The sequence below is a fragment of the Myxocyprinus asiaticus genome, chromosome 19 (assembly GCF_019703515.2).
Source record: "Myxocyprinus asiaticus isolate MX2 ecotype Aquarium Trade chromosome 19, UBuf_Myxa_2, whole genome shotgun sequence".
Taxonomy (NCBI): domain Eukaryota; kingdom Metazoa; phylum Chordata; class Actinopteri; order Cypriniformes; family Catostomidae; genus Myxocyprinus; species Myxocyprinus asiaticus.
The window spans coordinates 47,581,505-47,592,672 of NC_059362.1; the positions used below are offsets into that span (position 1 = coordinate 47,581,505).

Sequence of the window (11,168 nt, forward strand, 5' to 3'; positions counted from 1 at the left end):
GAATTTCTTTATGTCTTTACAAACTCTATATTTAATATTCTATTTAAACACAAACTATTTTTGAGAAGATTTTAGGCAGCTTTTTTCCACGTAATGTTCGAGCTCCAAAAAGGACAAAAAAAAAAAAACACCATAAAAGTATCACAAAAGTATACCATACATATATAGCATACGATGTGTTTGTTTTCATCTGCTAGACGATTGTTTGCTCATCTGCAATACATCTAAAGGTGTATCCTCTCGGATGTCAAAAATACATTAATCAGATGTCTTTGAGACATTTATGACTTTTAAAGATGTTAATCAGATGTTAAGTATATATAATGCTTTCCAGATGCAACACTCTTAAAAAGATGTCTCGGAGATGTACGTGTACTATCTGGGATACTGTGGTATATTCCAAGTCTTCAGAAGTCACATGATAGTTTTGTGTGAGACCTGATAATATTCCCCTCGGCCAGAGGTGTCAGTAGGGAAAAACATTCGAGCCCTAAATGATTTTAGTCTAGCTCCAAATGTTATTTACAAGAAATATATATAGCTCAGTGGCTCAAACGTTTTTGGATGTCTTCTGTCTGTGTGAATCGAATTTCTGAACTTCACAGCTCAAATGACGCGCTGCCGCTTTAAGGAACGCTCAGTCGTCATTGGCTGTTTGCAAGCAAGCGTGCTCTACGTCACACAAGTTCATTGAGCATCATGGCGTCTGAGCCTGCGCGCGAGTGGAGTGACGAGCAGTTAAAAAATGAAGATTTGCCCAAAAAAGAGCTTATTAAATTCATTCAGGACAATGCAGCACACTCGGTAGTGTACATACTACATATGTGCACTATTGTTTAACGCCATACAGTGCTGATAAACACTGATTTATCATGCAATTTGTGTTTGGCGTGTAATGCATGCGTTATATTTGTGCATCATGACTGCAAACTATGAAATACGTGTAATTTATAGTGTATATAATGTATATGAATTAATTTATGTCATACTGTGTGGCATATTAAGGTTAATATATTTGCTCAGTAGTTCAGTGTGCATGTTACAGCAGAAGTGTTTATGTGGAAGCATATATTAATTCATGTAATTAAGACATGATGTCATTTGTTTACTCTCAGTTTCTAGCTGAACACAAACTTTTGGGAAACATCAAGAATGTGGCAAAGACGGTCAAAAAAGAGCAACTTATTGACGCCTATAACCAGCTGTTTGAGAGCAAGGTAACACTGAAAAACCTTATAAATATCATCTTTAGTATTGTATAATGTGACCATATTAACACTTTGGTGTTAATGAGATTTGTAACGTGGTAAATCCAATTAAACTAGTTAGAAGTACACAAAAGTAGATGGTACAGTCATGTGCAAGTAGGGTGACCACCTGTCCTGTATTCTGCGGGACAGTCCTGAAATTGGAAGCTTCGTCCCACGTCCTGCAAGTCATAAGCAGTGTCCCGCATTTCAATTTTGTCTGTATTATTTTTTATTATCATTTTTATTTCATCATCCTTTACATTACAATTCCACAATAATAAAAAAAAGTTAATAAGAAAACACTGAACATGCACAACACAGCCATTTTTGGTTCTGGCCAGAGGGGGAAAACACTGACCAAAAAAATGAATAAAAAAATGCAACAGAAAAATGGGTCTATCTGGAGCTCCCGAGAAGAAAAAGCGTCTTTGTTCGTATAATAAAGAATGGGAGAAAAAATATACATAGTTAAAACCAGTTACAGGTGACCCTAAAAAAGGAGAGTGCAGTGTATGCCACCGAAGTTTCACCATCACGCATGGATAGCAACCAAAATAAAATCACAGCAGCTAAAGGGACAAGTGTCTACCATAATGTGCAGCATGGTTTATCGTATCGGTCAGCCGACTGTACTACTAAACTAGCCCCGGTCAAAGAAGCTTGCTTGTGGAAGAACTAAGAGTGCATCCATTGTTACAGGTGTGCTTTCACCAGCATCTTTAGAAACATGCTTGAAACAGTTAAACACGCCAATGATTGCAGATAGACCGGATTCTCTTCCACATTTCTCAATTGCGTCTGATGCATCAAACCATGGAACAACCAAGTTATTCCCGTTAGCATTAAGATATTACACACCCGACCTAGGCGTGCAGAACAAGCTGTTCGACTTTTATGATGATTGCAACAAAAACTCTGTTGCGATTTTTAACCAGGTTGTTTCAAGGCTCGAGGAGAGAAACGTGGGGTTAGAACGGATCTCTGCAAACTCGGCTGATAACGCCAGCGTTAATTATGTTATGCATAACTCGTGTATAAAAAACTGACAGACAAGAATGCATCAATTATCAAGGCCAACTGCGTGGCCCATATTCTGCACAACTGTGGGAGGCATGCAGGCGATAAGCTGAGAATTGACACTGAGAACACAGTCACAGAAGTTTACAACCACTTTTCATCTTCAGCTAAACGTGTGCAAGAATTAAAGGAAGTGTTTGAGTTTGTGGACGAGGAGTACACGGCTCTTTACAAGAATGTGCCGACAAGGTGGCTAAGTTTGTGGCCTGCTGTCAATCGTCTGCACGACTCCTGGTCAGCTGTCAAAAGCTATTTTTTATCTCTTGGAGAAGAGCGCTGGCACTTTGGAAATTGCTCACAAATGGTGAGGATGGAGAGGACGTGCCCTGTGAACTCCAAGCATACCTGATGTTTTTGCAAAATAGCCTCAAAGTTTTTTTCGACGCAGTGCTTAAGGTTGAGGGAGACGAGACAACTGTGTGTGAGCTTTTCGGGTTGATGACCAATCTCAAATTGAAACTCGGGCAAAGGGAAAAGGATCGATTCTTTGGATTGGTAACCAGCACTCTCCTGCAACAGTTTCCCACTGCATAGGTTGCTGTTATAAAGCAGGACTTTCTTATGTTCTATCAAAGAGCGCTTGCTTACCTAAACAAGTGGTTTGATTTCACTGATGGCAACTACCTAAAGCACATCTCATGCCTGGCTATCAAGAGGGAATTTAGCTTCCAAGACCTCCGTGGAGGAGCTGAAGCATTAAAAATGAGCTTTAAACTGGACATGATGAATTCTGTGTTCTTTTGCCACGCATAAAGGAAATCGTAACGACAACAAATCCTGTTGCATCAAAGTGGACAGCTCTGCTGAAGCACGTCAGTGCCCCAAACATGACAGCTCTGGTATCTTTGTCTTTGAGCATTCCTGTCAGCAACGTGTTCATGGAGAGGGTGTTTTCTCTGATGTCCGCTGCGTGGACAGAGACAAGGAACCGAGCAACTGTGGACCTCATAAAAAGTGAACTCCTGGTGAAAGTGAACTACAGCTACACCTGCCAGGAGTTCTACAGACATGTAATGAATAAGAAGGCCCTACTCGAAGCTGCCAGATCAGACAAAAAATATAAATTCAAGATGCACTGAATCCGGTAGCAATGCATTTAATCTTTCTAGTCTTTCCTAATGGAATTTATGTGCTTATTTGGAAATGTGCTTTTTAACGATTAGATTATTATTTTCACTTCATTATATTTTGATTGCGTTTGTATCATAGACCTTGTGCCAAACTGAGTGACATTCACAGTGCCGGTCAGTGCCGTCATTAACATTTTATAAAGCCTGTTAGCGATTTAAAGCATGTTAACATCACTGCAAAAAGTCATCTAATATAAAATCAATATTTATTCACCTAGTATAATAACAGTAAGTTATCTCTCCCTCGTGTCCCGCATTGTCCCGCAAAATCAGGTCTGCTGACCTGCAACAGAGCAATAGCCAGGTGGTCACCCAGTGTGCAAGTGTGTGAGTGTGTGTGTGTGTGTGAGCGAGTGTATATGAGTGAGTGTGTGTGTATGAGTATGTGTGAGCGAGTGAGAGAGAGTGAGTGTGTGTGTGTGTGTGTGTGTGTGTGCGCGAGTGAGTGAGAGTATGTATATGGGTGTGTGTGTATATGAGTGTGTGTGAGTGAGTGTGTATATGAGTATATGTGTGAGCGAGTGAGAGAGAGTGAGTGTGTGTGAGCGAGTGAATGTGTGAGCGAGTGAGTGAGAGTATGTATATGAGTGTGTGTGTGTGAGTGAGTGTGTATATGAGTATGTGTGAGCGAGTGAGAGAGAGTGAGTGTGTGTGAGCGAGTGAATGTGTGAGCGAGTGAGTGAGAGTATGTATATGAGTGTGTGTGTGTGAGTGAGTGTGTATATGAGTATATGTGTGAGCGAGTGAGAGAGAGTGAGTGTGTGTGTGCGAGAGAGTGAGAGTATGTATATGAGTGTGTGTGAGTGAGTGTGTATATGAGTATATGTGTGAGCGAGTGAGTGTGTGTGTGTGTGTGAGTATATGTGTGAGCGAGTGAGAGAGAGTGAGTGTGTGTGTGAGTGAGTGTGTGTGTGTGTGCGAGAGAGTGAGAGTATGTATATGAGTGTGTGTGAGTGAGTGTGTATATGAGTATATGTGTGAGCGAGTGAGAGAGAGTAAGTGTGTGTGTGTGTGTGTGTGCGCGAGTGAGTGAATGTATATGAGTGTGTGTGAGTGAGTGTGTATATGAGTATATGTGTGAGCGAGTGAGAGAGAGTGAGTGTGTGTGTATGAGTGTGTGTGAGCGAGTGTGTGTGTGTGTGTGTGCGAATGAGTGTGAGTATGTATATGAGTGTGTGTGTATGAGTGTGTGTGAGTGAGTGTGTATATGAGTATATGTGTGAGCGAGTGAGAGAGAGTTTGTGTGTGTGTGTGTGTGAGAGTGTGTGTGTGTGTGCAAGTGAGTGAGAGTATGTATATGAGTGTGTGTGAGTGAGTGTGTATATGAGTATATGTGTGAGTGAGTGAGTGAGAGAGAGTGAGTGTGTGTGTATGAGTGTGTGAGCGAGTGAGTGTGTGAGCGAGTGTGTGTGAGTGAGTGTTTGAGCGAGTGAGTGTGTGTGTATATGAGTATGTGTGAGTGAGTGAGAGAGAGTGAGTGTGTGTGTATGAGTGTGTGAGCGAGTGAGTGTGTGAGCGAGTGTGTGTGAGTGAGTGTTTGAGCGAGTGTGTGTGTATATGAGTATGTATGAGTGTGTGTGAGCGAGTGAGTGTGTGAGCGAGTGTGTGTGAGTGAGTGTTTGAGCGAGTGAGTGTGTGTATATGAGTATGTGTGAGTGAGTGAGAGAGAGTGAGTGTGTGTGTATATGAGTATGTGTGAGTGAGTGAGTGAGAGTGAGTATGTATATGAGTGTGTGTGTGTGAGCGAGTGAGAGTGTGTGTATATTAGTGTGTGTGAGTGAGTGTGTATATGAGTATGTGTGAGTGAGTGAGAGAGAGTGAGTGTGTGTGTATGAGTGTGTGAGCGAGTGTGTGTGAGTGAGTGTTTGAGCGAGTATGTATGAGTGTGTGTGAGCGAGTGTGTGTGAGTGAGTGTTTGAGCGAGTGAGTGTGTGTATATGAGTATGTGTGAGTGAGTGAGAGAGAGTGAGTGTGTGTGTATATGAGTATGTGTGAGTGAGTGAGTGAGAGTGAGTATGTATATGAGTGTGTGTGTGTGAGCGAGTGAGAGTGTGTGTATATTAGTGTGTGTGAGTGAGTGTGTATATGAGTATGTGGGAGCGAGTGAGAGAGAGTGAGTGAGTGTGTGTATGAGTGTGTGAGCGAGTGAGTGTGTGAGTGAGTCTGTGTGAGTGTGTGTGTGTGTGTGAGTGACTGTTTGAGCGAGTGTGAGTGTGTGTGTGTATTTGAGTGTGTATGTGTGTGTACAGGTTTTGTTATACTTGTGTGAAGTATTGAGAATCAGCCTGTTCTTTGAGGACATTTCTGGTTGTGAGGATCTTTTGGATGGTCCTCACAAGGGAAATAACATTAAATGATGTTTTTTTGAAAATGTAAAAATGCAGAAAGTTTTTTATGAGGGTTAGAGTTAGGGTTAGGGGATAGAAATTATCGTTATATCCGTATAAAATCCATAAAATGCATGGAAGTCTATGGAGAGTCCCCACAATCATATAAAAACAAGTGTGTGTGTGTGTGTGTGTGTGTGTGTGTTTTCAGAGGTTTAAAGGCACAGAAGTTGATGTTGTAACACAAGAGATGAAAACTGTTAAAATCGACGACACTCACAAAGAAATCAAGACAGAGACAGTTGATGAGGTATGATATCACATTATAATCACATTATAATCACATTATAATCAATACTATAGCAACACACAAGTGACACATAATCCACTCAAATCTGTACATGTAGCGTGTATATGGTGCTACATGTCCATAATAACTGAAGTATTCGATTTGGCATCAGAATGTATTTCACATTGTATTTGAAACTACTTAATTAGATGATTTAATGGAATTCATTGACAATTATATTTTCAAGATCAGTGGCTGAATTTGATGAAACCTGTCAAGAACATGAGTCATATTTCACCACAAAATTAAAATTAAAAAATATGTTTTGCATAAAGAAAATGAAGCGTATGTTTTGGAACATTATGGTTTATTATTATTAAACACGTCACCCCCAATTTCTCATTACCATAATCATAACAATCAAAAAATAATTTCTTGATTTTGTGGTGATATTTGTTTTTTTATTGTGTAAATAGTTCTCTTTTTTAAAAGCACTGTATTATAAACATACTTTGTATAAAATGTATATTATTAGCCAGTGTTGGGCAAACTACTCAACAGAAAAATTGAAGCTACACTTCAGAGAAAGTAGCAAGTGACACTATAAGCTACACATCAAAAGTAGCTTGCTACATTCAACCAGATGCACAGAGCATACTGTCATAAGCATCTAAAAGACTTATTCACATAATGTTTATCAAAGCCATGATACAGCATAGTACATTATACAAGTATGCAGTATGGTGAAATAGAACATGCATGTAAAAAACATGTCAAATCATATTTCTGCATGCTACCTCTACAAACCCATACCCATTTGAACATAATTTCATTTGCACATTCCTGTATAAAACTCTGTACATATACTATTCATCTTCTCCTGTATTCTGTGTCTTGCTGTTGTATTTCTGGATATACTAGAAGCTTCTGCTCAGAGGCCAAATTTCTTGTGTATGTGAGTACATCTGGGCAATAACAATGTGATATCTGATGGGATCAGAGGGTAATAATATGGTAATTTGATATATGATTACCGCAGTATTGACGCTGACTACCACACCTGGAGTCGCAAGTTTGAATCCCAGGGTGTGCTGAGTGACTCCAGCCAGGTCTCCTAAGCAACCAAATTGGCCCGGTTGCTAGGGAGGGTAGAGTCACATGGGGTAACCTCCTCGTGGTCACTATAATGTGGTTCTCGCTCTCGGTGGGGCGCGTGGCGAGTTGTGCATGGATGCCGCGGAGAATAGCGTGAAGCCTCCACACGCGCTATGTCTGCGCGGTAACGCGCTCAACAAGTCGCGTGATAAGATGCGCGGATTGACGGTCTCAGACGTGGAGGCAACTGAGATTCGTCCTCCGCCACCCGGATTGAGGCAAGTCACTACGCCACCACGAGGACTTAGAGCGCATTGGGAATTGGGCATTCCAAATTGGGGGGAAAAAGGGAGAAAATCCACACACACACACACACAAAAAAAAATAGTAATAAAAAATAAAAAGATATATATATATATAGCTTCACTATTGAAAAGCTACTTGATTTAAAAACTAGCGAAGCGGGGGCCTGGGTAGCTCCCCTGGAGTCACAAGTTTGAATCCAGGGCGTGCTGAGTGACTCCAGCCAGGTCTCCTAAGCAACTAAATTGGCCCGGTTGCTAGGGAGCTTAGAGTCACATGGGGTAACCTCCTCGTGGTCACTATAATGTGGTTCTCGCTCTCGGTGAGACGTGTGGTGAGTTGAGCGCGGATGCCACGGTGGATGGCGTGAAGCCTCCACACGTGCTACATCTCCGTGGCAACGCGCTCAACAAGCCACATGATAAGATGCGTGGATTGACGGTCTCAGACGCGGAGGTAACTGGGATTCGTCCTCCACCACACGGATTGAGGCGAATCACTACGCCACCACGAGGACTTAAAAGCGCATTGGGAATTGGGCATTCCAAATTGGGTGAAAAAGGGGAAACAAATCCAACAAAAAAAAAAAAACTAGCGAAGCTACCACATCGCTACTCAGAAATGTAGTTAAGCTAATAGCTTCGCTATTTGTAGCAAAGCTACTGCCCATCACTGATATTAGCTTTCACACTAGGGATGTGCGCAATTAATCGACTAATCGAGTACTCCGCCAACTAATCGATTATTAAAAATACTAATGGAAAATCGCAAATTGATTTTCTTTTGCATACTGCCTGCTGTTGAAGTTAGCTCATTTAGAAACCGTTCTTGGTAACGTTTGTGAATAAAACAAAATATAAAACTCAAATATGTGTCATACCTGTCTCACATTTAAATTTACAAGTAATCAATTACTTGTTTTTTGTGGGTTAGAGTACTCGACTACAAAATTACTCGACACAAGTACTATATAAAAATGTTCTTGCAATTGCAACTCAGTTTGGTCCATGCCAAAGTTTGAGATATGTTTAAGATATGGATCTGAAATAAGGGTTGACATAATCTTACAAAACTTGATGTGATAAAATGAATTACAAACCAGTTTGCCTTACATCGTAATGGTTGTAATAAAATATTTCCTTATTACTATGTCCTCCAGAAACCAAATTAACTGCAGATATTTTGTTGTTTTTCTTCAGGGTCCTCCGAAGTACACAAAGTCAATCCTGAAGAAGGGCGACAAGACGAACTTTCCCAAGAAAGGCGACACAGTGAGCTGCTGGTACACGGGAACACTTGAGGACGGGACTGTGTTTGACACCAACATACCTGCATGTAAATCTCATGAAACGTCATTCAAAACTACTCAATGTGATGATGGGATATTAAACAAGAAAATAGGTTGGAACTTGAAAAAGTCTTTGGACACAATGAATGTGATTCTGTTGTTTTTATAGCTGCAAAAAAGAAGAAACAGTCGAAGCCGCTGAGCTTCAAGGTTGGATTGGGAAGAGTGATCAGAGGGGTGAATTATTACTGTATTTTAACTCGCAAATATCTGTTGCGACTTTATATGTCAGTATTGTTATAAATCTTGACGTATTCTTCCTGCAGTGGGATGAAGGTCTCATGATGATGAGTAAAGGTGAAACCGCTCGGCTGGAGATCGAATCAGAATGGGCGTACGGCAAAAAAGGGCTTCCTGACTCAAAGTATCCTTTTGACTTAATTAGGGGCCAAGCACTGAAACTGCGTAGTGTTCTTGTTCTTATTCCTCTGCCATTGAAGTCTACGTCAGCTCATAGAACCGTACATAAGAAAGTTATGAAATTTGGCACACTGATAGAAGACACTCTAAACTACAAGTGACCCAAATTTGGGGTCTCTAATGCCAACGCTTTAGCGCCACCAACTGTTCAAATTTGCACTTATGTTTATGCTCATAACTTTTGAACCGTAAGGCCTAGAATCTAAATTTCCGCCCGACTAGAATTTCCACAATTTTTAATTTTCCATAAAACCTACTTTTTCTAACTCCTAAACCGTAAGTCCGATTTGCATGAAATTTGTTGTGTATCACCTAGGAACACTCATAACACAAAGTTATCAAAAGCTTTTCGATAGACAAAACGGTTCTCGAATAGCACACCAACGAATTTGATGGCAAGTCGCCAAAAAGCATCCGTGGCTCTCTGCAACGCTTTGCCGTATTTTCATGAAACTTTGTGTGTGTCATAATGACCACACGCTGACCTCACCATGTAAATTTGGTTACTGTGCCACCTATTGGTCAAAAGTTGTAATTAATGAGGGCCTGGGTAGCTCAGCGAGTATTGACGCTGACTATCACACCTGGAGTCACGAGTTTGAATCCAGGGTGTGCTGAGTGACTCCTGCCAGGTCTCCTAAGCAACCAGATTGGCCCGGTTGCTAGGGAGGGTAGAGTCACATGGGGTAACCTCCTCGTGGTCACTATAATGTGGTTCTCGTTCTCGGTGGGGTGCGTGGTGTGTTGTGCGTGGATGCCGCGGAGAATAGCGTGAAGCCTCCACACGCGCTGTCTCCACGGCAACGCGCTCGATTGTGATAAGATTCGCAGATTGACGGTCTCAGACGCGGCGGCGTACTTTATCAAGTACTTTTAAATCTAAAGCAAATATCAGATATTGTTTCACTTGCCTTAACCATCTTCATCCCAGAATTCCACCAAATGCAAAGCTGATCTTTGAAGTTGAATTGGTGTCTATTGATTAATAGTTTCAGCATTTCGCCAGTTATGCTGATCAATCGAGCAATTCAGAATCACTGAACTGTTAAATGACGAATGTTGATGGCAGTTTTGAGTGGTTATAATGAACATGGTTCATGTTAAACATGTAGATTGTCGGAAACTCTGTACTTTGTTCTTTGAACACTGTTATAATAAAAAATCAACACTGAACACGTTTTGTGTGCCATTCATAAAACACAATGCTTAAACATATTAATACACAAGTCATTAGCCATTGCATTGAGTATATTTAGTGTATTATACAGTATATTAGAATGGCTGCTACACTTTTTGACCAATGATTTTAAAATTTTGATTCACTAATGACTAATTTCTTAGCTGCTTTGACCTATTTAATTCACTCACAATTCAAACTTCACTATGTGTAAAAGTGTAATTGGCATGATAAACATTTAAAGCAGTGTGTAACTAGAATATATATATATATTTGTGTGTATATTCGTGTCATTTCCAGGCCTGGAAAGCTATTTGAAAATTCTCTGATATTTCCAGGTTTTCCGCAAAAAACTAGTTTTCACAGTTTGTCTGTTAGTTTTAGTTTTAGTATGTTTTATGGCTGCCACGGCTTTTACTGGTGTAATTTAAAGTCTAACATAATTACATTTCTCAAGGCATTCTTGTGTTATCTCTAACAGTGGTATTTTCATGTAAATGCAGCAAATTTTATAATAGGGTGAATATTAAGCTTGATCCCCACTGTATCCATATGCATTTCCTTAAATGATTATATATCATTACTAAACTAATCTTTGTGGAGTAAACATTTAAAGGGACAGTTCACTCCAAAATGTAAATTCTCTCATCATATATTCACCCTCATGCCATCCCAGATGTGTATGACTTTATTCTTCTGCAGAACACAAATCAAGATTTTTAGTCCATACAATGCAAGTGAATGGTGACCAG

At 40.4% G+C, this 11,168-nt stretch overlaps 1 protein-coding gene across 1 annotated transcript; it reads left to right on the plus strand.

The window, feature by feature from the left end:
• The first annotated feature begins 686 nt into the window (after positions 1–686).
• Positions 687–10,412, plus strand: LOC127409735 (peptidyl-prolyl cis-trans isomerase FKBP3-like). Its single transcript, XM_051644495.1, has 7 exons — positions 687–804; positions 1,116–1,217; positions 5,996–6,094; positions 8,671–8,806; positions 8,929–8,996; positions 9,086–9,183; positions 10,171–10,412. The coding sequence occupies exons 1-7, from the start codon at positions 700–702 to the stop codon at positions 10,223–10,225; spliced, it is 663 nt and encodes a 220-aa protein (XP_051500455.1). The 5' UTR covers positions 687–699; the 3' UTR covers positions 10,226–10,412.
• The last annotated feature ends 756 nt before the right edge of the window (positions 10,413–11,168 follow it).

Excerpts from the sequence above, each read along its gene's own strand:
- LOC127409735 (XM_051644495.1), top strand. The coding sequence starts at position 700 with ATGGCGTCTGAGCCTGCGCGCGAGTGGAGTGACGAGCAGTTAAAAAAT. Across the intron at positions 805-1,115 it reads AGGACAATGCAGCACACTCG|TTTCTAGCTGAACACAAACT; the intron begins GTAGTGTACATA and ends GTTTACTCTCAG. Across the intron at positions 1,218-5,995 it reads ACCAGCTGTTTGAGAGCAAG|AGGTTTAAAGGCACAGAAGT; the intron begins GTAACACTGAAA and ends GTGTGTTTTCAG.